This window comes from Galendromus occidentalis, unplaced genomic scaffold (assembly GCF_000255335.2).
Source record: "Galendromus occidentalis unplaced genomic scaffold, Mocc_1.1 scf7180000077157, whole genome shotgun sequence".
Taxonomy (NCBI): domain Eukaryota; kingdom Metazoa; phylum Arthropoda; class Arachnida; order Mesostigmata; family Phytoseiidae; genus Galendromus; species Galendromus occidentalis.
Window position 1 is genome coordinate 191555 of NW_003805145.1, and position 24673 is coordinate 216227.

Sequence of the window (24673 nt, forward strand, 5' to 3'; positions counted from 1 at the left end):
GGATTGAGCCGACCTCGGAGCATCCTTAGATTGAGGCTGGCCGTTGTGCCTTTGCCAGACGAAGGACCAGACCCTCTAATCTTGGTCCTTCGATTGGAGATGAGTTCATTACCAGACGGCGCGGTCGCGTTACGAAAGTCACTCGACTGCCTAGCGCGGACTGGAATCGAATAAACAAAGAATTTCGACTCTCTGGGAGACGGTGAGGAGAATTCAGAATTACTCAAGAGTCCGATCTTCTTTATCAATCACAGCGAATCACACCCCCCGGACCCTGGAATGATGATTTGTCTTCGGCGCAGCTGTATACGAAAATATGTGTATCTGTGTAAGCATGGGCGGCCTCATAATGAAGGGATGTTTTTTATTTGAGAATGGGAAGAATCCAAACAATGTACATTTCGAACCCCACTTCATAGACAACCACCATTCTTCACCGAAAGCAGGGCTAAGCCGTGCCCGATTTTCTTGTATAGGTACGTTCCCTCCAGCAGAACTATCATCACTCCGGAAGGTTTCACGCGTTCCCAGAGCAAATCCAGAGCGCTCTCGATCGACGCGTCATTTTCGTTCACGTCGTCATAGCTGAGGTGGCTTATGACCAGGTCGTTCGTCCGGAGGCACTTCCGAGTGTCTTTCACGATGCAGCTGCGAAAATCAGACATGACTTGGCTTTGTTATGATCGCTCCAGAGGACGCTAGATCGATGGGGAAATGAGCGGAATATCATTGCTCCCGCATGAGAAGAGAAACTCACCTCAGAGATTCATTTTCAGGAGCTTTGATATTCACTCGGTCGTAGTTCAAATTTGCGATATCTCTTGGGGCTACCACAACGGATTTTTTCCCCGCACTTCTCCAAGCCGAGAATAAATTCAAGTACAGTCGGTTCAATGCTACGGTACCGAATGGTTTCCCTCGTTTGTGGATGAACTCCTCATTCTTACGCAACACAAAGAGCTGATATTCGATGAAACGGTGGAGCAGTGATTCATTCTTGAAGACGACGTCTATGCTGACTAGGCCGTTGACAATTTTTCGCGCTAAAATTTCACTCTCTTGATGTTTCGCGGCGATCCTGTTCTCCATCGTTGTGCGATAAAAGTCCGACGCTGCGCGATCTAGTTCCTCTCGGAAGAGTGCTTCCTCGCGGCGAAGCTGCTCCAATGCGATCTGATTTTCCTCAAGAGTTCTCAGAACTTCCTTTTCTCCCACCGGAGCCTCTTCCGTTTCCTGGGCGGGATCCTCGGCGTCCAGGTCGGAGGTAACTTCATCACCGTCATCTTCCTCATTTTCGCTGCCTGCTCGGTCACTTTCAGGCTCCTCAGGTTCGGATTTCGCGCTTTGTGCTTCCTCTGCTTCTTTACTCGCGATCTGCTCCGTGAGCCTAGCAATACTTGCCCGCAGCTCCTTCTTGACGTTCTTCGGGAAAACTTTCCGGAAGTCTTTGTAATCATTCGATCTTCCGCCCTCCTTCAGTGTCGATAGCTTCTGCTCCAAGAATTTCTTCCTAGCTAGGAGCACCACCACGGATTGTCCGCTCGTATCGTTGTTCGAGCCACTGCGAAATGGGGCAGCAATTTCCGGATTAAAAATAAGTCACTTCGACGTACGAATACCCACGAGCAATATAGGCTCATGTAGCCGCGAAGGAAAAATTGTATATGAACCTCTCACACTAACCTCGGATCCTGTCCCAAGATTTCCCGTTTCTTATCCTCGATCTCTCGCAGCTTCTCCAGGAGGAGACTATCGACTTGTGACTTGTCTTGACGGGCTCGGCTCTCGAATTTCCGTCTCTGATAACTTTCCCTCAGAACTCTCCTCGCGATCGAGTCAACGCTCCTCTCACTCGCCCGGAACGCGCTCCTGATCTCATGCATCGCTTGTTCTTGCCTTTTGCGCTCCCTTATGAGTTTGTAGAGCAGCCTTTTGTTTCGCCAGTAGTCTCCATCCCGACGGGGCTCCAACTTCGAGATCGGATTGAAGTTCGGATCCGCGTCGTGGTTCACGAATCGGTATCGGTATGAGCCTTCCGGTGGCGCGGAACGCCCCGCCCAGCCGCCTCTGAACATGGTCTGCTGCATTCGTTCTTTGGCCACGATTTGCTGAGCTTCCTCGAGCGCCTCGCTATAATCTACTCCATTCCACTCCAAATCGCCCTTCAAGTCGACGTCGCCGAAGGTAATATCATTCTGTAGTTTGAGGAGGACGAGCTTCAGGGCCGAAAAGGAATCCTCAGCCGAGCAATGCCCGGCGGCGCCGGCGGTTTGAATATCTTCGCCGAGGAATGTCTTCATCAAAACTTTCAGCTTCGATTTCTGTCGGAACCCTGTAAAGACGAGACGATTCCGTGAAAAAAACCATCATGTTCGAAGATTTTTGTGCCCACGATACTTCAGCAACCGATCGTTTTTTTTTACCTCTCACGCTGTAGCAGACTGATGTGTCGATGCAGTATGGATGGGAGATCTCGAGTGCCTTCAAGTCGGAGTCTAGAGAGTGTCCGACAAGGATCGCGTCGGGAGGCAATATTTCCGCCAATCGTTTCTGTATGTCTTCCTTCCGTGTGGTCACATTTAGCAGCATTTGTGGCGTGATTCCTGAATTTTTCGGAGATCGGTGCTCAGCGGAGAAGTTTGCGGATTCCCTCGAGATGGCTCTAACAACCTGGATTGTGACCACCATGGAATTCGATGAGTCGACCACAGACCTCGAACAAACCTGAGTATTGCGTCAAATAGTTGATGATCTTCGCTCTCGGCTTCACGAGCTCATCCAGTCTCACAACTCCCTCTTCATCAACCACTGTTATCCGCGTGAGCTCATTGATCATGTGTGTTGTCAGACACATCTCACAATCCACTCCAAAAAGTTTTGATTTCGAAGAGACCTATCCAAAAAAAAGCATCGATCGTGGAGGGAGGAATCTTTTTTTCCATGTAAAGAGAGGTGATGAGAGATGATCTCATATCAGTATGGTTCGACCTACCGGCTCGTATGCTCGCAGAGACGGCTTGTAATGGAACAAGAATCCTTGAGATTTCATCTCAGACGCGGACAATAGCAGTAGTGTGCGATCGAATTTTTCCGGCTTCGACAAATCAAGGTTGCCAGGCGGTAGCACGGTGCCGACGGGAGTTACAGGCATCACTAGCAAGGGGAGAGCTTTCATTAAAAGAATCGAGACCACACTCGGACCCCTGCCGGAAAGATAGCGCGAGAGTCCGATGAACTATTCTCCAATCGATATGCGCAATGACAGCACTCACCCGCATCGGACTCGGCTTTTTTCTGGTTGAGGAAATTCAACAAGTCCTCGTTCGGCTTGTTTCCCTCGTTCCCTCGGGCTTCTGTGGACTTTCCGTTCTCGATTCCTTCATCTTCTCCATCTTCATCCTGGATACACTTCGTTCTCTCGAGCTCGTACTCCTGCTTCTTCGCACGGGAGTCTTTTCGGAGGCTTGCGAGCCGTTCCTTGATTTTTCGCACCTGCTTTTCATTCTTCGGCTCCTTTGCTCGGATCTCCGCGATTTTCTGCTGGACCTCCATGTGCGCTTGCTTCAACTCCTTCAATTTTTCGAGATTCTTCGATTTCTTCTCGTGCGTCTCATTTTTTACTAGGTGAGTGATAGGCGATTCCGTTTTATTTGAGTCTTGAGCATCAAGTTTCGGCCGTTTATTCGGCGGGTTTTCTTCTGACCCCAGCTTTGCCGCGCGCAATCGTTCCCTCAGTAATCGCGCGTGACGTTGTGGGAATTGGAGTTTCAGGTTTTTCAATCGTTGAACTGCATCCACTTGCGTTGGCTGTATAAAATCAGAAATTTTACGTCCAGGTACACCCTTCAACTCAACACTACTCCGGGCCACCAAGATCCTCCGATCAATTTAATCACCTCAGACGCGGGCTCCTCCGAGCTCTCTGCACCAGAGTCGAAATTTTCGGTCTTGATCTCATCGGCTCCGCCAGACTTCAAGGCTTTGGGATGCTCGCCATTCAGACTTTTCAGTTTCCGCACTCCAGCGGTTTCTCTGGAGAAGTGATATTTTCATGAAATTGCTAGTGGCAGCAAGAAACCATGGATAATCTGAATTGCTCTACACCACGAACTTGAGGAGATGCTTGATTATCGCTGTATCCTTTTGAAAATTCACTTGAACGTGGCTCAGGTCGGATCCTGTGCTGAAGTCGGCAGCCAATGCCGGCATGACGACAGCTGATAATCCGCTCCTCTTCGCGTTTTCTCGTAGCTTGCCTGCATAGATCGATTTCTGTGTTGTAGACTCGGTGAATAATGCATCCGCAAGTTGTTTTCTTGATTCTCACATTTTCTCACCCAAGAGATTCGGTTTCTCCTCGAGGTCGAAAACCGACATGTTGTCTATGATCACGAGGAGGACCTGGGAACATCGGTCCAGGTGGGACACGTTGAAATATTCTTTGGTCGTGGAAATCGCGTGGCCGGACAATGAGAACAAGAGAGAGCCCAGGGCCTCAAGAGGAAGTGGTGTCGGATTCTTGTCCGCGCCCTCGGCAGAGCTTTGCCATTGTGCAGCGAGGCTGGAAGTTCGCAGTGATGAGGGGGGTGCGGTCATGATAGTTGATTATTATTCACCGGAGCATACTCGATATATGTATTGCGTACCCTATCCGAGGGGTCTTGATCTGACCGGTCTCTTCGCCTTTCTTCTCTTCAGCTGTTCCCGCGGTCTGTCTTGCGGCAGCTAATCGTTGGGCAATCTTCGCCAAACTCATGCTGACTACGATTCGTCACAAACCGAATTCGAAGAAACCTTGTCGGGAACGCACATAGATGCTGATTCTTAGAATTTGTCAAGTTTCCTCACACCACTTGTCCACTCATTGATGACTTCGAAGAAGAACATGGGGTAGCACGTGCGTTCGATCGCTCTCTATTTTGGCGGGAAGGCCTCCGCCAAAACATTCGGACTCGCGGTGAGAACCAAGTAATCCCCAATCCCCATGCCTTCTCTTGCTGGCACAGATGACAGATAATCAGAGACTTGTCTTTTCATGCGCGCGCTCCGGTGCTCAACGTTTTCTCTAGGGTAGTCAAGTGTCTAGTCGCCGAACATAAAATTATTCGGCTTCCGTCGGCGCATCTGGGGATCTGACGAACGTCACTCCCCTTAACAAGGTTCGCTCCATCACTCCTTCTTCTAGGAAAATATTCAGGAAACTCGAATTTTCCAGGAAAATATGCTAATACTCATTCGCACACCCTGGCTGGACGATGTGTCTTCCAGGCGTTGAATCCCTAAGGATGGACATACAGAGAGGTCCCGATGGGGAATTCATCCCTATGGATTTGTTATCCCGAGGTTTGCCGGGAAAGCTGGCGGAGGTATCGGACTGCGCGATCGAAGCAAGTGAATTCTCAGACTTCCGCAAAGGGCTCCCGGAATGCCTAGCTCAAGCGAAGCACTTCCTCAGATCAGGTGAGGGCACAATCGGGGGCAGGGGAAACTTTCCTAGCTATTCTGGTACTGGACTAATTTCCACCTTTGACCGTATAAACCCATATTTTTCGCAGGAACGGTCTTGGCCGTCAGTGATTGGCCTATATTAGCCCTTCTGATGGCTCATCAAGATCCCCTAGCCCCCTACTCCTCCGAGTTCTGCAGTAATCTCGCGCAACAGATTCTTAATGGAGTGAGCTTCCCGGAAGATGTCGTGAATCGTGTTTTCTCCATGATAAAGCCGCGGCTCTCGAAGGAATCTTGGCCTTACTACTTGGGTCAGTGACAGGGCAATATGATAGCGGCGTGACATTCCTTCGGACCCGATGGACGTTTGGGAATTGGATTCAAGTTCTCATCTCTGTCCTCAGGCGAGAGATATATCCTGATGTCCATATGCAAGATATCCCCGAATCCGACTCAGCAGCTGGAACTTATTTCCAACATCGGCGGTTCACATCTTCCGGAGAATCGGAGGATTGCAGCAGTGAGCCTCAAACACCTCGTCAGTGGTGAGTTCAGACTCATATGATTCGCTGCTCCGGACGCTTGACAATACGGACAAGCATGCCATCGATACAAGCCAGTCGCCTAATCCTGAGAGTCTCCCCACAGCTTTTCCCGATCATGATGGTGGAGATGGATTGGACGCCGACGCCGTCCTCGACGCTATGATACGACTCTCTCGCGGGCGTGATCTGGAAGTTTTGGGTCCCGTTTACGAGGTTGGTGTCATGGTCGCGATCGGGAGTCGGGGTCTCATACATGAGATTCGAAATGTCGATGCGTACTCATCTTTCAGGGGATCCACGCTCTCCTCTTCTCTGCCAAGCGCTGCCATCATCGTAGGAGCGAGACTTACCGACTGATACTCCGTAGCTGTGCGCTGGCTATAACTGTGGAAGAGAAGTTACTTTACGCAGAGGTTCTGAGGAAAATTGTCGAGTCCTCGAAAAAAGCAACCCTTGAGCACACGAACATGACCCTGGATGTTCTCGAGTTTTGGAGTTCCGGACCGGCTACAAGAAACTCTGTGAGAATTATGCTGGGTTATTACGGAGAGAGGTTTCGAGTGGAGTTCAGAAGCCTTTCAACTTTTCTTTTTCCTAGGCGCTGTCTGTTCTTCGGTCCATGCTCATTCGAGGAGGTGTGGCGGGCAGTTGGGGTCGCGTTGCGAAAATTCTCCTGAATTGTACAATGTCCAGCTCTTGTGAGGACAAGCGCCTGATAGAAGATTGCAGAGACTTCCTGCAGAGAATCCGGACGTCCGAAGAGTCCGACAGCGAAAGGAAAGTTTTCGAAAGGTTGCTCGTCCCGCGCGCCGACGACGGACGGGACTCTTCTCGCCGCACGACTTCTCTATTCTGATGCTCATATAGATATGTACATATAATGCAAATACTTTATGATATGTACATATATGTAAATCTTGTCCTCGAGAAATGGTCAAATGCACTTCCTTCTGGTTCTCAGAAATCAGATCTAGTATTTATTGTGTGTTTTTCTTGGCGTCAATCTGGAATAATCTAGAGCATACCAAAAAAGAGAAACTCAACGGTATTCACTCATGCCAACAACGACCATGACTTCCGAATAATGATAAATCAGTAATCAAGTAAAGTTTAAAGGATTTCTTTCCGATACCACGTCGGGGAATTTTTTTCTGCGCACGAGATGGGTGCGGCAGAATCACACGCATGCTCAACTTCGCAACTAACGCTCAGCCCCCATGGGGCGCCCCGGCCAACATATATTAGTGCCTTACAAGACAACTGATTTTGTGACCGAACATCCATCGATCGTTGCACTCGAATCTAGCACCCCGTCCGAGGAAGTCACAAAAACGCGTCGGCAGTCGCGACAACTCCTCTCGGAATCGTGATACGACATCAGTTGATGGTTGATGGTAACTTGAATGCTCCTCCGGTTAGACGCGCAGGGACTTCTCGACACAAGCCACACGTCGCACATGTATTCGGTGAAAAATGGAAAGTCTGTCGTCAGTCCATCAGCCTTCAAGAGTTCAGCGGGAAATATCGCGGGTTCATGTCTTGTAGATATCAATACCGGGCTTATCTAAGAGAGGGTCGAATTTCTGAATCTCGGATTGTGTGTATGTAAATAATAATCGCGACTGTGACGCTTCTATGTATGTACAAAGCGTTCCCATAACAATCCCTCAACATCGAGCCCCCTCCTCGTCGACGACACCGACGGTGACGGAAACCATTGCAGCTGCCGAATAATCCACATACGCGATGGGGGCGAAATTGTCCGATCGACGGTCGTCGTGCAGTGTAGAGCAAAATATTCGCACGCACGTTGTGCATCACGCCGGAAAATTTGTTCCGCCTCGGAGAAACGCTCATCTTCCGTACAGCTGTATTCTCGGAAAGGCTTGGAGAGTCGTGGGATCGACGGCTGCGAGTCGAGGTTTTGGGCTGTCTCAGATTGGTTTGTACAAAAGAGTGGTTACATATTTCTTGCGGTAACGATGAGTCGCTGACAATACCATGACTCCATCTTTGATTGACAGAGCATAAAGATGGTTGAGCATCACATGATTGGGTTCCGGAAGCAGAGTTGGTTCGCACGAAAGCGGAATATCCTTGTTCAAAATAACCTGAGGGAGTCAGTCTGCTGTTAGCTTCTGGGGGGGGGCGAGTCGGCGTGAGAGCTAACGAAACTCCCATCCAACGATGAACCATCGCAGTATCGTAGGTACCTGTAGTAAATGCGGGGGTAATATCGGAGGCCCCTGTTGTTTGCTAGACGTAGTCTGCTCTTGAACGGACTTCGTTGGAATATCTTGCGTGTAGTCTCCAGTCGGGGATCCAGATACCACGTTGGCTGACTGAGTGGCGAGTGAATCGACCGCCAAAGCCTCGAACACTTCGAAATCCGATTGTTTCACCTAATGACAGAAAAGGTTCTGATTGTGAACGGGGATGTTGCGCGCGATGTACCGATGGAACATAGAGCGTATTCACGTAATCGGTGATTGAGGATCCATCTCCCCTATTACCTTGATGACGTTCTTCTTTGTGCCTTCGGTATCGACCTGAGGTTCCCCTTCGTCGCAGTGCCAGTTTCCGTCCACTTTAAACTTGTACTCATGCTCTCCTTCGGGAACGTCAAGAATTATCACGAAATCACCGTGGCTCTTCACCATAGGGATCGGTTTCCATTGGGTGAATGTCCCACAGATAGCAACATCTCTTCCCCCTTTTCCCACTTGAAAACGGTTGGCAAAACGCCGTTCTTGCCCGCTGTGAAGAAAATGGCGAGTGATGTAAGCATCGGCAGGTTACGTGTTTGGCTAGGAACGTCCATCTCCCTCCCTCGAAAGTTTCTCGAATAATTTTACTAGAGGACCAATACGTACTGCCTGTTGACATCGGCGCTGACGGCGTCGAGCTGGAAACGGTCGAGGCTCTCGGACGCATGAAATCCTCATTCTGACGGAGGCTGTTAAGGAATTTTTCATTCTCGTCCAGAGAGTTTTGAGCCTGGAAACGTTTGGTGTTGAACTCCAGCGCTCGATCCTCTTTCCCAGGGGAACAAGGAGCTTCGTTGGAGAAAGTCCTCTCCCGTTTCCCGCTGCTGGTGTTCCCCATCTCCGCGGATCACTTGGCAATAGCTGCTGCTGTGCACGAAATGTTTCAGATTCGATACCTGCGATCCGATTATGAAAACCTCTCGTTAGCGTGTTCGTCCTCGTCTGGGAGGAAGCAATGAGACCTGGCTTACCGTCACCCTCCCCTGATCGATTCGAGCCTCGATTCTCGGAGTTGAATTGTTCCCGAAAACTGCCCAAGGAAAGCGACTCTTCGAAATTGCATGTTCAACTGAATGACCTGATACAACGAATGGGATGGACGGTCCAGCCTCAGCGGCGGCTTGCGGTTGGCACTCTGAACACCGCCGTCGCGCTGCGCAATTAGTTCGCCGAAAAGCATGCGGTTTCACGGAGCGGCTTGTTCCGATCGAGCATTATCCACTCTGTCTCGGGCCGACGAATCGAACAGAATATGCTATCTGACTGTACAGGAAAGCTTCAAGGCTGTCGACATCCCTTTTTGTCATGTCGGACTGCGAGATAGACAGGGAACAACTTCCTCTCTTTGAAGCGAGTGCATTCCGCAAAGACCTACGTCTAAAGATAATCATGAAACTCTTCAATCTAGCAGGAACAAGGGCGTTGCGAAATTCGCTCAACAAAAATCGGTCGTAGCAGATCTCGGAGAATGGAACGGAGCCTTCGTTACTGTAAACATGCAGGGTCAGTTGTTTTCCGCGATCGGAGGCACCGTACATTCCCCGAGCTTCGACTCGATCCGCGCGAGTCTGACCCTCACTTAACCTGTAATCTCACGATATAAGAGCGTGCACTCACATTGGACGAGGAAGGCGCAAAACCGTCTGGTTCCGAAAAACACTCGACGAGCCTCCAGAGAATATTGTTTCGGAGGTACACTGGCAACACCACCACTGAATCGGTGGTAAACAGCTGGCCAAAATCACAGATGGCGCCACCGTCGATTCTGTCTGCATTGAATCACGTAAGCGCGCTCCTGATTTTCGAATGAATCCATCAGAATTTTCCCTCACCCGATCCAGATATTGAGTGACACGCAAGCTTCGAGCGGATCTTGAGCTATCGATCGGTCGCAGCATCGAATCCCGCCATCCGCTCGCGCGCTTATGGCCAACGCTCTGTTCGCGCACTGCTCTGGGAGCGAAACCCTAGCTGCCCTCATTTCAACAGGTTGGCGCATCAGAGCCAAGGGGAGCCCGGGAGAGCGAGAACAAGGACGGGGTGGAAGCTCGAATCTGACACCCTGGGAGTAGTTACCACCCCGAAACGTCGAATGATCACATCGCAGGAAGGCATGAATACGTAAGGGCTGCAGAACAATGACCTCACGCTTCAGACTGCGCAAAGCCTGGAATTGCAATCTTCCTCTTCGTAAGCAGGGCGGGGTTGTAGTCTCGGACGAGCTTGAAAAGAGGAAAGAGGGACGAATGGAAAAACGACCAAAACCAACATTTATTCTCGATCATCTTCTTTCACCTCCTTCTCTCTCAGGGAGAGGAGCGCTCGGTGATTTGCGGGAGGTCCATCGGTCACACCATTTGAGTCTCCCGCTTTTGGTGTCGCTTCCAGCGCAGTCCAACCATTAGGCGCTGAGCCAGCGATCGTCGATTGGAGGCCGATGAGGTTGGCAGGACGAGCCCGCAGATCGGAGATTTCTCGTCAATAATTTGACACGCTATAGTTCATCCCAGATGCGCGCGGAAGTACAGTGTCGCCCGACGTGGAGCACTCAGAGTTTCTCCTCTTTCTGCGGCTGAACGACTTGTAGCAATTTCTGCATCTCTCGGGTCACACGAGCTGAAAGGAGTAAGCGGTCTCCCTAAGCAGAATGAGAGGACAGCCGCTGCCACTGAAGTAATTTTCAGAGTATCGAGCGGAAACCTGCAGTTCTGACTCGAAGCGGTTTCGTGCCTCATCTGTAGGTCGAATATATTGACTCTCACCTGACGCTTCTCTTACGGCAGTGAGTGATTTGTTGGGTTTGACGAAAACGTAGTACACCGGGATACCGCTCAGGAGAATCACGATATTTAAAAGACTCACTAATGGATTCCCAATGATAGCGGCAACTGTCAGAAAAACGCACAGGAACAGGAAGGCGATCGGGAAGAATATGGATACCTGAGGATCGAAGAAAGAGCTCGCCGGAATGTCTCTCTGGGAAATCTCCTCAAACCAAAGAACGTTGCATACCGATCGACGCACCTTAATTGGCCGTGGGACGTCAGGTTGGGTGCGGCGTAATTGCAGAAGAGCGAGGATCGAGACTCCGATCCACAGCCAATGGTTGAAAGATAAGTAATAAATTAGGGAGTAGATGTCAGACGTGATGAACATTAAGAGAGCCAAACCAGTCTGCGAGAGAGGAAAAAAGAATTAGGAAATTTCACTGATAGAAGATTTAAGCAGACGCCGGAAGAGGTCTGAAGATACACCCACCGAGAGTAATATCGGCGGTGTTGGTGTCAAGTGTTTTATGTGAATCATTCCGACGAGAGCGGGAAGATGTCCTTCGTGTGCTCCGATGAAGAACAATCTCGAGATCGTGAACATGATCCCATTCAGACCACCGAAGGTAGAAAGGGACACGAAGACGGGCATGGTCCAGGCCATGAAGCCGAACATCTGATTGGCGAAAGTCTGGGGAAAGGATCCGACCTAAGTCGAGACTCCTGCGGTAGTATTCGAATAGTTCTAGTTCATTCAAAATGAGGTCGTAATTATTTACCACGGCAACAGCAGGAGATGCGATCATGGCACTGGGAGACACCACGGTGAAGTACGCGATGTTCGCCAGCACGTAGACAATCGTCACCAAAGAGACGCCGATGTATATCGCTCGAGGGAGATTCCTGAAATTGAATATTCAACGCTAGGGCCCCATCCCAAAAAGTCCACGCGGAAGCACGAGAAATGAAACTCACCTGTTTGGATTTTTCATCTCTTCGGCTACATAATTCAAATTGTTGAAGCCCCCAAAAGCGAAGAGTCCGGAATAGAAGGCTTCCGCGAGGCCACCAGGAGTTAATGAAATGTTGTCGAATGCCGAATCCAAGTGATCGGTTTGTCCTGAAGAGGAACTCGGCTGTTGTTGGAAAACTTTGTCCGCACTATTCTATTTCCAGACAAGTCCCGCTTCTCGGGTGCGAACTCACCTTTGAATATCCGGTAGACTCCGGTAAAAATGATGAGCCCCAAGGCCGAGAGTTTGGCTGCCGTGAATACGTCTTGAACTTTCACGGCCAATTTCACGCTTCGACAATTGATGTACGTTAAAAGCACTGAAATCGAAGTACCTCTGTCTTTGTTCGTGTCAGTGAGGATCTAGAGCTTTCAGATTGAATAGCTGACGCACACGGGTGAAGACTCCTAGCTTTTGAGGTCTAATGGCTTCGTCGGGTCGTGACTCCACCAATATTGAGGCAATTCGCGGCAGGATCTCAGAGTTTCAGATGCGGGGAGCTCTGCCCGTGAGCTTCTGCGTGGAACCAACTCCATTGCTTGCGGGCAGAAAAAAAAACTTCTGCTGATCATAAAAAATCGGAGATTCGCGGGGGACGACAGTCCAGCTCGGTCAATCTCTCTCCTATCGTGAGTTGGGTCGGAGTAATCGTGGGTGACTCCTAGTCATCACCAGCATTCCATTCCCCATTCGAAGAGATCCCCAATATATTCCGGCCGTCCCGCACAGAACAGCAGTAACGATCCTTGGATCTCTTGTGGCAATCTCTCAAGCCGGAGGTTGCTAGGCGACCAAGTTCTGATAGGGCCGAGAAGAATTCTCTTCATTCTGTCGACGGCGCAGGGCTGACGGGAGAACTTGGCAGCCAGACGATAGTGAGAGCCCACTCGATCTGCACACGGTTCCTAGATAAGAGCGGGAAGCGCTCGGATCTCCGCTGCCTCGTTCGTGATGCTTGGAAAGAGGAGAATTGTACAGAGTCGAAGATTGCATCCGTCCTGGCTCGGAACCGTTGATATCTCATACTGAGGGTATGAATATTCCCGCCTTCCCGATCGATACGGCCCCGAATTTCTCGTAAATCTGAGATGCCAACCGGCTGCAATAGCAATACTTACGTAGACACAGGATCCCAATGATTTTGAGAGCGCTGGTCGGAGGGTCACAGTCCGGGAAGAAAGGCTTCACGGCGTATGTGGCGAAGGTTAGCGATAGGATGGCAAGGCTCGCCGGCTGAACGATGACCACAGTGATCCACAAACGTAGGAATGCCAATAGAGGTCCAAAGGCTTCCAACGTGTACGCGTAGTCGCCCCCGCTACGAGGGAACGAAGTTCCGAGCTCTGCGTAGCAAACTCCGCCGAACATGGCGAAAATTCCACTGAGGGCCCAAACCAGGAGCGAGATCCCAACCGATTGCACTGGCTCAAAAACTCCTTTTGGGGAGACGAAGATACCAGAACCGATGATGGTCCCCACGACCATCAAAACTCCAGAGAGTAGTCCGATCTCCTTCTTCAACTCCACATGATTTCCCATGGTGCGGGACCTTGTTTGGCGCGGTTCAGCGACCGAATATTTAATCCATCTGTTGAATGAGAATGAAAGAACTCGTCAGACATAAACACGTGACCCGAAACATTCAGCTCCAATTACAGACGGGGACGCACGAGACACTCAGTGGGTCTCTTCACTTCTCTGAAGAGACAGCGCCTCCTTCGACAAGACCGACATGAGAGGTACTCTGCCGAGAGACGACATCCATTCGAGCCCACGATAACACAAGGACCATCAAGCTCGGATCGTTGATTAGATCGAGGCTCCGCGGGCCGATCGGTCTACGGGGTCAACAATCGTAATTGCGAAGCTATAAACGGTCGGACTTGAACCAGAGTCGTTTTTCGATGATCCATCGGTCCGAAAGAATCTCTTTTTCCGGGCATCATCGAGTTCTGAAGCTATCATTTTCGGCCATCGGTTGCGCGGCGCTACGCTCCCGCCTCGGATGCCCCCGAAAACGCACCGACTTGCATTGTGAAATAAGGTCGACTGATTGAATCATCATCAGGAGACTCTTCCCGCGTTCCTTGTGCTCAGGCCCATACATTACATAGAGCGTCCCCGACTTAATACTGAATTCCGTGTCTGATGAAAGAGATCTGGACGATCACTATCCTTGGCGCGAATCCCGACCGTCCTGGAACGGGATGCCGATCATGAGCTTGATTGACTCAAGGTTCCGGCAGGCAAAGACGCTCTCGCAGCGACGATTCGTTCTTCATTATCTCGGAGGCAGTCATTCTATGGAGATCTTATCTAAATTACGGTTTCTCCAAGCGACGCATCAGCATGGTCGTCAGGCGGAATAGCGTCAAGCCCAGCACGATTTTTAGGATGCTTCCCGTCTCGCGCAACCCCTGTCACTCCAAAGTTGAATAACGAGGCCAGAGATAGAACAGTGAATGTCGCTCCCGATCTCGAGCAGGCAAGGGTCGGGAAAAAAGCTTCTGACCGCGTAGCACGATTCATGGCGGTTGCTCGGCCGCAAACAGCTGATTTGGTCGGGAAGTTTTTTTCTGCTCCATGAATCTCCCGCGAAATCGCTCGGATCGCTCCTGCTAGGAACGCTCTCGATATATCTCCCTTGTACCTCCGGATGGTATAATATCCCTGAGGGTTTCCGGATCGAGTGCGACAAACAAGTGTCGAGTGCACTGTATCAGAACGCGCATCTTCAGATGGATACCATTCTGGGCAGAGTACGTTGCGCGCTGGGGATTCAAGTGATTCTATTGCTTGACTGGTGCGCTACAGGCTCCCGAACCTGTCGTGATCGCCACCGGACTAACCTGTCTAATGTCTTGCGAGAGTTCTGGCACAGATCAGCACTTCCACACCGAACGCGGCCGGCACTCTGTCAAGAATTTCGTCCAGTCGGACAAGCTTCTCGAAGGGCTTTCCCGAGCCGGAGAGTCCCGTACAAACAAACGGTTCCGGCCTCAGCGCCGTTCCACCTATGTTCCTAACGGATAAGTTCGAAGTTGGAGAACAGCCGTTGAATCTCAGCACGTGTGCCCACCGCCCGGATGTCTCTTGTGTGCATTCACGTTGAGCCCTTTCTCGAGCGGGCGAACACCAGATCACCCAGGAGAAGGAGAGAGATACGGGCTCGGTAGATGGAGAGGGTATTTCACAAGGCTATGTCAAAGTCGGCAGATCCCTCATCCAAACAGTCTCCGACGAATGGGACGATGCCGTTCTCAGCAAGCTGAGAGCCGCGAGGATGTCCCAAAGAAGGCGAAATTAATTCACACCATTGATTTCGCCTGCGGGACCTGAGCAGTGAACTCTCTCTGACTCTAAAAGATCACGGCAGCGGCGCGGCCCCACGAATATGAGCGCCATCGCGATCTGGTGGAGTGAGCGAGAGCAAACATTAGAGCCCTATCTCGATTATATCGGGACTTTCTAACGAGAACAGTTGCTTGTCTGTTCCTCAGATTCGCGTCCGAACAACTTCTCCGGTCGGAGAGGGGCTTCCGGTTCGATTCTCGTGCTCCAAGCTCCCTCGTTGGAGTGGGAGACTGTTTTCGTTTCACTGCCGCCTGATATTTCATTCAAGTCTCGCGATTGTCCTCCTATGATTCCTTCCAGATCACTTTTAATCTCGATCATTCGTAACACATCATGAATGTCCAAGGTTTTTCCTTGCATGATTTTCCTCTGATGAATCTCTCGTCGTATGGCCGGACACTAATGTGTCCTATCCGGCAAGATTTCGGAGGAGCCTCAGGTGTCTGATCCTTGTAGCTCAGCATCGGAGGGAAAAGGCTCGGAACCGATCGATAGCAGTCCTTCTTCCCGCCTCGGACGGGAGGTTTTTTTTCCACCTCAAGGGGGTCCCTCTGAGGGGGAGCTCCGGGTGCTTGTTCTGATCTGCGTTCGACCAGGGAGACTGATTTTTCGTGGCTGTGTTCCTCAGTAATCGGGATTGACAGGGTGCTCCACAGGGGCGTACCGTGGGCAGGGACGCGGGGTGCACTCCGCATCTAAGCTACGGGGCATCGAAACTCGACTTATTTAGTTGAGCCCCATCGAAAATTCATCGAGATGGCGATCGAAAATGGAAGGTATGAAGGAGATACATGAATTAAGTCCGAGAGGGCATCAGATTGAGCTTCAGAACTGGTAATTGAGAACGTTCACCCCGCGCATCGAAGCCGCACGTCACTGGAGCTTCATGTCACGGGGTAGATGGGGGCGGGGGAACGATAGCCTCCAGTGGATAGAACTCCAATAATCTCTGGCTTCCTCACTCCGAGGATTGCCGGAGTGGGTTCTCGGAAGTGGGAGCTCCACACTCCACCGGGTACGGTAGCCGAATCGCGACTGTTTTCATCGTACCACCCGCTATAGAGAAAACGCATCCATCCGGCCAATTACGGCGCCCAAGTCAGAGATTTCAGGATTTGGATTGAACACTTCTGGCGATAGCGGTGACGTGCTTGGGCTTGATCCCGTTACCGCGACCATTCTGATTGTGGGAAGCGACCCGGGCGCCTGGGCTTTTTCTTCGACAAGTTTGGACTCTCCCGGGTCAAGCATATTTTTCAATGTTGATGGCTCCACCGGTTCACTGAAGGAAGTTGTATATATCGTGCATCCATAAACCTTCGTATCCATGGCCAGTAAAATCCTCGAGGTGCTGCTCAGTGAGGACGGGAAACTCGCCTCGTTCGTCGCAGACGGAAGTTTCGAGAGCGCCGATCTGTCAACTCCATAGTTCTTGGGAAACCTCCCAGAAGACCATGGATTCTATACCTGGACCATGGATTCTATACCTGGATCCTGGATCTGGATCCTATGCCTTTCCGGACAGAGGCTGAACTCACTGCGAAGTCCCGGATTCTTCACGCGACGAACACTCGGAATTCCAATCGACGTTGCCGGGGGCAGCGATATCGGACTTCTCCAGCTCCAGAGTGAGGTCGGAGAGCTCCTTGTTGCCGAGCTCGAAGCTCTCGAGACCTTGATGGAAACGGGCGTTGTGCTCCTCGATTAGGCGGGTGTCGTCGAGGAAAGTTGCCAAACGGAGGCATTCCTCCTTCGGATCGTAAGCCTCTTGTGCTCAGCCTTGAACGAGCTCCATTTTGCGCGAAGGGCGACGAGACTGGAGCAGACCTCAGCCCGACAGACGGAGACTAACAAAGCAGCGCGAACGAGGAATTGCTTAATTTCGAGTTTCCGTGCTGGATCACCTCCCTGGAAGCGCCTCGAAGATTCATATTCGGTGGACAATGCCTCTAGCTCTTCGAAGTGAGACGTCAACCGTCGCCCGACACCTTCTCTCCTCCCCGTGACTGGAGACACCGCCTTGCAGAAATTCCCAAAGCGACATGCACCGGAGCAGAAGCTGCAGAACGCGAATCGGACAAGCATCGCCGGCATCGGTCGAGACAAGTTCAGCCTGTCTCGACCCTGAGCTGGTGAGAGCCTGTGTTCGTTCGACTTTCGTGGATTATTCCCATGTCTCCATCGCTATTCACCCCGTGCGTCGCACGTGTCAATTGAGTACGGAAGAATACGGGCGCGCAGAGACTCGGTCACTCGAACTCCTCGCTATGCCTTCCAAAGCTTTCTTCTAGGCTGTCCTGCCTCCTGTCACAAAGGCAGCACGGCCCCTGTCGTTTGCCGATCAGGGCGAATCCTCCCGGAGCAACGTAGGGAGTCGAGCTATTCGCTGATGGAAATGAGATTCGAGCTTTAATCTTCCTCCCGGCTGCTTTCGGCGCTGACATGCGAGAATGACGAATGCATTCTTCGCTAGGACTGAGATTTTAAAAAACCAAGTCCCTGTAGTCGAAGACCCGGGCCCGTGCGAGGCATCGATCGCGCGGGAGAGGATGATATCCGATACCTTGTATACAGATCGTGTCCGCAATGAATGAGGTGTTGCGGAGAAAAAACCCAGTTCACCGCTGGGGAAGAGCTGGGGAATCTCCGTGGAAGAATTCGCTCGGAAAGCCTTCCCCGACACCTTCCGTACAGTCCGAGGAACCGATGCAAGCCGGTGACTGCGTCGGAAGAGACCCTTGATATTCTTTCCTTATTCGTCAGGTAAACTCCGGCGAGCACATTCGTGGGTTCTCCTTGATGGAAAATCTTTTTTTTCCGCGAGAGCTCCATCCTCTTCCCCCGACAGGCTCCCACGTAGAACGTCGTAGTGGATGTAGCAGCCCGATCGGCTACTAGATCCATCCTCATCAGAAGGATGAACTTCTCGTTGTGACGACTTTGCGTTGGTGGGACATTGCATCTATCCCCGCTCAGGATCGTCTTCTTGTACAGTATTTCCGTCTTACCGAGAGTTCGAAACCGACTATCTTCCCATGAATGATCGCGGAGCCTTGGGAGTACTTCCCCCCCCCCCCCCCGAACCATCCCGCTGAAAATGGTTCAGTACACGGATGATATCATGCCACCGTAGACATGACTGATTATTTTTTCCTTCCTTCGGCGAACGAGCGAACATTAGGTCACCCTCATCCGGCCTCTAAGAATTCCGAGCTATCTCTTCCCGCCTGGGCGTCATCATCTGAGAGCCGAAAAAGACTCTCCCTCACGACGCGAGGGAGAGTGTTGCTCATCTCTGGGGAACCCCGTGATGAGGACTTTCGACAGACTCGTCTTCGTCGTTTCGAGAACAATCGTTCGGTAACAAGATATCGGAGAATCCGAATTTATTCAAGCAGCAGTGGGGTAGGAGGCCCAGTCGGCGATACCGCACATGTTCTTTCCTCTGGCGAGACGGAAGAATCCTCTCTCGCCCCAGCCCTCACCCCAGGAGTTCTTGAGGGTCCAGAAGTCCTTTCCGTTTTCGGTTCCATACCCAACGAGAAGCACGGCGTGAGTGGGAGTGTTTCCACAGTTGGGAACGTCGAGGATTCCTCCTCTGTAGTAGGAGTGTTGTTGAGTTCCGGCATTGTAGGCGATGGAAACAGTTCCAACCGTTGCGATGGCTTGCATGAGCTCGTTCTCGTTACCACGGCTGATCTGCTTGTAAGTTGCAACTCCGGCAGCCTTGGGCATGCGGTCCTGCTTGCACTGTTCCACCTTTCCCGTGTACGGGTAGCGTCTCTGATCGATTGCGCCTCCATTTGACTGAAGGTAGTTGAACATGTCGTGCATCCATCCACCGCTGCATCCGCGGCCCGCACAGTCTACAAGGTGCTGCTCCGCGAGGTCAGGGAGCTGGCCGTGCTTGTTGCAATAAGAGGTCTCGAGGGCTCCCAGCTGTAATTGAGGTCGGAGGAACTTATTGATAGCGCCGGGAATAAGCTCATAACATGAGGAGATCGAAGAAACTAATTGATGAAGTCGGACAGCGGCGAGCTATTATTATCATAATATTTCACCGGATGACCTATCGACTCACAGCGGAGAAACTGTAGCATGATCCGCAGGATCCTTGGTTCTTGACGTACTGAACACACCTCTTCGATCTCCAATCGACGCTGCCAGGGGCAACGATATCCGAAGGAGCGAAGTGACGGGAAGCGTTGGCCGCGATCTCAGCAGCGTTCGGAGGGAGAACGAGACCCATACGGGTGCTCTTGATCTCCTCCAGAGTGAGGTCGGAAAGCTCGTTGTGGCCCAGCTCATAGCTCTCGAGACCCTGGTGGAAGCGGGCATTGTGCTCCTCGATGACACGGGTGTTATCGAGATAGTTGGCCATGCGCAAGCTCTCCTCGGCGGCGGAGTAGGATTTCTTATGCGCAGCTTTGTAAGAAGTCCATTTGGCCCGGAGAGCGGCCTTCATGAGCTTGGGGGAAACCTCCGCCTGACAGGCGGAGACCAAGAGGGCTGCACACACGACGAAAGCCTTCATTTCGATATGCCGCAACAGATCATGCTCCTGAGATGTTTTCGGCTTATATACTCGCATGACAATGCTTCTTGCTCCGTTCCGTGATCGATGGGGCGATTCGCATGGGAGAGCGTCATAGATAGCCTTGAACAACTACCCTTAGTTCAACAATAAGCGAAGGCAACGGCCAGAGTCCCTCTTTCTGGTCGAGGAGGGCTCCCTGGCCGTGCACACTCCCTCTTACGCCCAGACACAAGTGATACTTCCCGTGGGTATGACTTCGAGCGGAATTCACGCAGGGAAGAATCCCAGGGAGCAGGGAAAACCTCCATTCACAAGTGATTCGGATGCTCCATAAGCTCAAAATATCTTTCACGGCCAGTCGTATGACCCGAAGTCCAGCCATCGATTGGTTCATCGGTACCGCGATTTTCCAGATTCGGCAATGCAGAGGGGAAGCAGAATAAGCGAAGATCATTTTCGCCGGGGGCCTCCCCCTGTGGCGAAGCCGGAGTATCCATCGTCGCACCAGCAGTAGCTACGAGATCTCTTGAGGATCCGGATGTCTGTCCCGTTTCCGGGACCGTATCCGTCGAGATGAACAGCATCATTTTTTACATCGATTATACCACTCCAGTAGTTGGAGTGCTGCTCGGTTCCGGCATTGTAGGCGATAGAAACGCTCCCGATGGTGTCGACCGCCCGCATGAGCTCCTACTCGTGACCACGCGCTCGGCGCTCGTCTGGAGCCGTTCTCTAGCGTCCCTAGAGGCTTGTCGTAGGCTTCGAACGTTTCCGATCGGCCGGTGTACGGATGATGACTCTGCTCGACGGCTCCTCGATCCAGAGGCGCGCACAGGGGGGGGAGGCAAGGGGGCCATGCCACCCCCCGAAAATCCTCTGGTCGTAATGCTAAATTATGGACCCCGAGAAGTTGCTTTATCATTTCGGTCGCCTGGCCTCGTCCAAAACTGCAGTTGACGGGTTCTCTTGACGTCCTCGACAGTGAGATCGGTGGGAAAAGCGGAACAAATAAAAGAAGCCTTCATGTCGATAAACCTTGAAAGCGTTTACTACTCTATCTGTCAGTCTGCTCTACATATGTATATGTTTCTCGGTCAGAGAAGGTTTGGTTTCGAACTTGCTCCATGATCGATTGACTTTCGATGCATGCATCGCCTGAGCATCCTATTCCAAAAACCCCGGTCTCGACAGTCAGTGGCTTCAATTGTTCCGAGTGAAGGTTTTTTCTTCGTTTTCCTTTCCGCTCACACCGCACTTGGGCACTAGACGAAAAATTCAATTCATCTAAGGTCGATTAAACTTTGGGAGCCACCCAATCGGTTGACGTCTCTCCCGTGCGCCGGAGAAATCTCGCAACCTTAGGTTTTTATTTCCATCGGTTTTTTCCCCTCTCCATTTTGTTCCATAAGATGTAATTCTTCGGAAGTGTTACGGTAATAAAAAATCATAGATAGAGACTCCCAGACAGATCGGCGGACAATACCAGCGATCCGTCAAATCCACTACGGAGAGGCTCGGATCCAAGGAGTCGGTCGCTACGAAGCGGAGTCGCGCATAAGCCACAAATACGTTGGCGCGGTTAGCGATTCCGAAGAATTGGACAGGGTCGAACAAGGAACAACGGCACTTTATTCAATGCTCTAGGCGTCTTTGTGTTGATGCAATCGTCTCAGTTTCTCTCGCTTCTTCCCTTTATGGTGCTTCTTGTCTCCGACTATAGATGCACCACTGGCCGTGAGTCCAGACTTCACGAGATGACGACCTGAATGAGAGATTTCTCAAATTAGGTGCGTGAACGGAAATTCAGACTGGCATCATCGCTTCTCCCTACGAAAGAGATCGGAAGTCGTTCGAGGGAAAGTTTCCGGTATCACACACCTTTGAAACCAACTTTGACGATCTGATCCTTGAAGAATTCATGATCGATATCCTCGGTACCGAGAACTCTTTCTTTCGTCATCCTTACGTGCACAGGGATTGTCGCTGATGGGGTCGACCGCTTCGGGGGAGGATATTTGTGATATTCATCCTGATCGATTCCCGGTGGAGCGATGCAATACTTCAGTTTTCCGTTGACATAATCTTTCAGAATATATCTGAGGAATGATAAGGAGGATGAGCCGCAGAGTGTCCGAGAAAAAAATCGCCCACAAAAACCCACGGAAGTGCCATCATCGTTCACGGAACATACCTTGCACCACGCGGGTTGTCGGGCTGCCCTGATGACGTCATGAAACCGCGATTGTACGAGTAGGCGTTGAGCAGCTCCGCACTCGTTGGAGGTCGATCGGGATCTTCCCCTTCTGGCGGATGAGGTATACAGATACCGTATGTTTCCTCGAGGATGTGGCGAGGGATTTGCGACAGGACGAGGCTGACAGGGGGCACATGGTCCCTCAATTGATCGATTGAGAGTATACCTGAAATCGATGAGTGATGAGACCTCGGTTTCCCGCATCAGAAGAACCGAACGGTTCCCTCCATCTGCTGAGTGAGGCTGCATACGCAGAGAGTCCATACACTGACCATTTATAACCATCTCAGCTTTGCTGGACACAAAGTTGGGGAACACTAATCCCGGACAATCGCACAGTATCAAATCTTCGCAGAGAATGATTGTTTGGAAGTGTTTCGTTTTTCCGGGTGTACTGCTGACGGACACCTGAAGGAGACCGAGATTCATGATTACTGCCCGGTGTGACTCGATTGTCGACAAGGAACCTTGAAGGGCGGTGGGGGAGCACTCGCCTTTTTGCACTGCGTGATCGCATTGATCGTGGAGCTCTTGCCCACATTCGGATAGCCGCACAGCCCAACCGTAGTGCTGCCCGCCTTGTACTTCGTCCCCGTATGCCACGTACGGAAAAGATGCACCAATTGATCCTTCGTCCACAAGGCAGAAGAGTATTCTTCGACGGACAGTCGGATGAAATCACCGGATATCTGCGCGGAAACCTCGGAATGTCGCATAGTCTGATTCCTACGCATCAGGCTGAGTAGCACGGGGAATGAGAATTGTAGTACGAGACCATCGTCCCGATAAGATTCACTGACCTCTTCCACATCGTCCTTCGCGGCCGCTTCCTCTAAGGCCGAGAAGAAAACTACTTTGAGCTCATCCTTTCTATTTTTGAAGTAATCCGACCACGACTTCCTTTGGCTTTCGGTTAGGAAGTCTGCTTTGTTCAACAAAACTAAGCACTTCTTGTGCGGCGAAGTTTCGCGCACGTAAGCGAATAGATCTTCACACAGGAATAGGTTTGGGTTCCTGAAATCGATCGGATCTCAAATCGGAATTGCGCCTGCCTAATGCACATCGGCCACGCTTCTTCCCCTCGGAGTAAGACTATTGTAATAATGAATAATGCTAAACTCCGGGGCAAATTACCTGGCGTCCACGATCTGCACCACGATGTCGGATCGTTCCACCACCCGCCACAGCTGTCTCCAAAACTCCAGATTTTTCTCATAGGGCGTCATGTGAATTCCTTGAAGGAGCGTTTCCAGTATGACGATCTCTCTGAACTGCGATGCATCCGCTATGAACAAGAGTCAATGTCGCTCACTCACCTTCAGTCTCTTGCAACTCAGCGAGCTCCCTTCGCCAGGCTAGAAAAGATTCACGTTCGTTTGCAGCGAGTTCTTCGGGGGTGGTCCGAGCGTCCCAGTACGGTCTGCGCGGAACTCTGATGGAGTCCTTGTGTTGCTGATACAAGTCATTCTGCGCCTTCTTTTCCGCTTCGGATAGAACCCCGGTGGGTTTCAGTTCTGTGACAACCTGTCACAAAGATCGCGATCAAGTATTAGGTACTTGAAACACTCCTCAATGAATCCAGACAAAGCGTTTGATGATAGTTGACTTGACTCACTCTTATGTTCAGTTTTTCGGCGGTGAAGTCTGCTCCAGCGAGCTCTGCCGTCGCGAGGAACTCGTCCAGATCGTTCTGTTCGGTTATCGACTGCATATTCGTTGACCAGTCATATCCATCTTTGAGCTCGGTCGTATGCCGGAAACTATCCGGACGAGCACCCTGCGGAGAGAAGAAACGTCTATTGGAAACGTCTACTAGAAACGTTGGAGAGTACGGAGGGAGGAGGCATTGACTACTCGGGGAGCTGGGAAGTACCATAGACTGACCTTATGCATTCTGTCCCGGATGAGAGCTCTCCCGAGAGAGCTCTTGCCTTTCTTCGACATGTCAAGGTTTTTTATCCGCGCTAGCGAATCTCCTCCGTTGACACGAAAATCTGAGATTAGGGGCGGACGGGGGAACCTCGTTATACGCTGCAATGATTGAGGAGGCCACGTCTATCTGTCCGGAATGGTCGAACGATGGAGGACCTCTCCGAGAGTCCGAGGGAGAAAAATTTTCCGCCGGACAACGTGTTCGGCAGTGAGTTACTCTCTCCTGTGTACAAAGGTAGTAAACAAAGCCTCAATGTTTACAATGATGGATGCATTCCCCTCGGCCTGTCATGAGCGGGCGGTTGGAAAGGCGAGGGAGTCCGCACAATCTGCGCGCTATGTTGGCCGGGGGATTTTCCGACGCGCGGCGTCTGGCGTTCCCAACCGCCGCGCGACGGAAAATCGACTTAGATCGCTTCCCCTTCGAAGCTATCTGACTATATACAATGGTGACAGGGCTGCCGATATTCGCCGATCGGAGGCGATAGAAGCCATTCTTCACACATGGGACATTTTTCGGACATTGGGCGCTCTCTAGGTTGCTCTCTGATCTTT

At 51.2% G+C, this 24673-nt stretch overlaps 6 protein-coding genes across 6 annotated transcripts; 1 reads left to right on the forward strand and 5 right to left on the reverse strand.

Annotated features, from left to right (window-relative positions):
- Nucleotides 1-382: 382 nt before the first annotated feature.
- On the reverse strand, nt 383-4756 carry LOC100907272 (uncharacterized). The gene is made up of 11 exons (XM_029110909.1): nt 4647-4756; nt 4338-4561; nt 4112-4256; nt 3897-4032; nt 3273-3807; nt 2993-3153; nt 2725-2893; nt 2424-2603; nt 1684-2332; nt 758-1561; nt 383-648 (listed from the first exon to the last, which is right to left on the reverse strand). The coding sequence occupies exons 1-11, from the start codon at nt 4754-4756 to the stop codon at nt 414-416; spliced, it is 3348 nt and encodes a 1115-aa protein (XP_028966742.1). The 3' UTR covers nt 383-413.
- A 304-nt stretch (nt 4757-5060) lies between these two features.
- On the forward strand, nt 5061-6966 carry LOC100907416 (uncharacterized). The gene is made up of 7 exons (XM_029110910.1): nt 5061-5159; nt 5269-5460; nt 5556-5759; nt 5853-5993; nt 6097-6206; nt 6284-6514; nt 6592-6966. The coding sequence occupies exons 2-7, from the start codon at nt 5286-5288 to the stop codon at nt 6847-6849; spliced, it is 1119 nt and encodes a 372-aa protein (XP_028966743.1). The 5' UTR covers nt 5061-5159; nt 5269-5285; the 3' UTR covers nt 6850-6966.
- Nucleotides 6948-9989, reverse strand: alc (5'-AMP-activated protein kinase subunit beta-1). The gene is given in 6 exon segments (XM_003741327.2): nt 6948-8104; nt 8207-8395; nt 8507-8709; nt 8712-8750; nt 8867-9156; nt 9878-9989. Coding segments are annotated over 5 exon segments (840 nt in total). The 5' UTR covers nt 9099-9156; nt 9878-9989; the 3' UTR covers nt 6948-7927.
- A 523-nt stretch (nt 9990-10512) lies between these two features.
- Nucleotides 10513-15157, reverse strand: LOC100907560 (large neutral amino acids transporter small subunit 2). Its single transcript, XM_003741344.2, has 9 exons — nt 14891-15157; nt 13160-13629; nt 12235-12360; nt 12004-12148; nt 11808-11931; nt 11519-11719; nt 11285-11434; nt 11023-11200; nt 10513-10876 (listed from the first exon to the last, which is right to left on the reverse strand). The coding sequence occupies exons 2-9, from the start codon at nt 13578-13580 to the stop codon at nt 10809-10811; spliced, it is 1413 nt and encodes a 470-aa protein (XP_003741392.1). The 5' UTR covers nt 13581-13629; nt 14891-15157; the 3' UTR covers nt 10513-10808.
- A 3603-nt stretch (nt 15158-18760) lies between these two features.
- On the reverse strand, nt 18761-19948 carry LOC100905087 (cathepsin L1). Its single transcript, XM_003741328.2, has 2 exons — nt 19477-19948; nt 18761-19334 (listed from the first exon to the last, which is right to left on the reverse strand). Exons 1-2 carry the CDS (start codon nt 19927-19929, stop codon nt 18786-18788), a joined length of 1002 nt encoding a protein of 333 aa, XP_003741376.1. The 5' UTR covers nt 19930-19948; the 3' UTR covers nt 18761-18785.
- A 1596-nt stretch (nt 19949-21544) lies between these two features.
- On the reverse strand, nt 21545-24218 carry Ns3 (nucleostemin 3). Its single transcript, XM_029110904.1, has 10 exons — nt 24071-24218; nt 23802-23963; nt 23503-23710; nt 23321-23420; nt 22957-23200; nt 22681-22875; nt 22459-22594; nt 22124-22352; nt 21811-22028; nt 21545-21694 (listed from the first exon to the last, which is right to left on the reverse strand). Exons 1-10 carry the CDS (start codon nt 24128-24130, stop codon nt 21573-21575), a joined length of 1674 nt encoding a protein of 557 aa, XP_028966737.1. The 5' UTR covers nt 24131-24218; the 3' UTR covers nt 21545-21572.
- Between the last annotated feature and the right edge of the window lie 455 nt (nt 24219-24673).

Coding starts and splice junctions, on each gene's coding strand:
- LOC100907416 (XM_029110910.1), top strand. CDS start 5,286: ATGGACATACAGAGAGGTCCCGATGGGGAATTCATCCCTATGGATTTG. Junction 5,461..5,555: donor GAAGCACTTCCTCAGATCAG/GTGAGGGCACAA, acceptor TATTTTTCGCAG/GAACGGTCTTGGCCGTCAGT. Junction 5,994..6,096: donor CCTCAAACACCTCGTCAGTG/GTGAGTTCAGAC, acceptor GTCTCCCCACAG/CTTTTCCCGATCATGATGGT.
- Ns3 (XM_029110904.1), bottom strand. CDS start 24,130: ATGTCGAAGAAAGGCAAGAGCTCTCTCGGGAGAGCTCTCATCCGGGAC. Junction 23,201..23,320: donor GTGCAGATCGTGGACGCCAG/GTAATTTGCCCC, acceptor GATCGATTTCAG/GAACCCAAACCTATTCCTGT. Junction 22,353..22,458: donor AGCTGAGATGGTTATAAATG/GTCAGTGTATGG, acceptor CATCGATTTCAG/GTATACTCTCAATCGATCAA.
- LOC100907272 (XM_029110909.1), bottom strand. CDS start 4,756: ATGAGTTTGGCGAAGATTGCCCAACGATTAGCTGCCGCAAGACAGACC. Junction 4,562..4,646: donor ATCAAGACCCCTCGGATAGG/GTACGCAATACA, acceptor GCGAACTTCCAG/CCTCGCTGCACAATGGCAAA. Junction 4,257..4,337: donor GGAGAAACCGAATCTCTTGG/GTGAGAAAATGT, acceptor CGATCTATGCAG/GCAAGCTACGAGAAAACGCG.
- LOC100907560 (XM_003741344.2), bottom strand. CDS start 13,580: ATGGGAAATCATGTGGAGTTGAAGAAGGAGATCGGACTACTCTCTGGA. Junction 11,435..11,518: donor CACCGCCGATATTACTCTCG/GTGGGTGTATCT, acceptor CCTCTCTCGCAG/ACTGGTTTGGCTCTCTTAAT. Junction 10,877..11,022: donor TGCCGTAAGAGAAGCGTCAG/GTGAGAGTCAAT, acceptor TACTCCTTTCAG/CTCGTGTGACCCGAGAGATG.
- LOC100905087 (XM_003741328.2), bottom strand. CDS start 19,929: ATGAAGGCTTTCGTCGTGTGTGCAGCCCTCTTGGTCTCCGCCTGTCAG. Junction 19,335..19,476: donor CATGCTACAGTTTCTCCGCT/GTGAGTCGATAG, acceptor CCTCAATTACAG/CTGGGAGCCCTCGAGACCTC.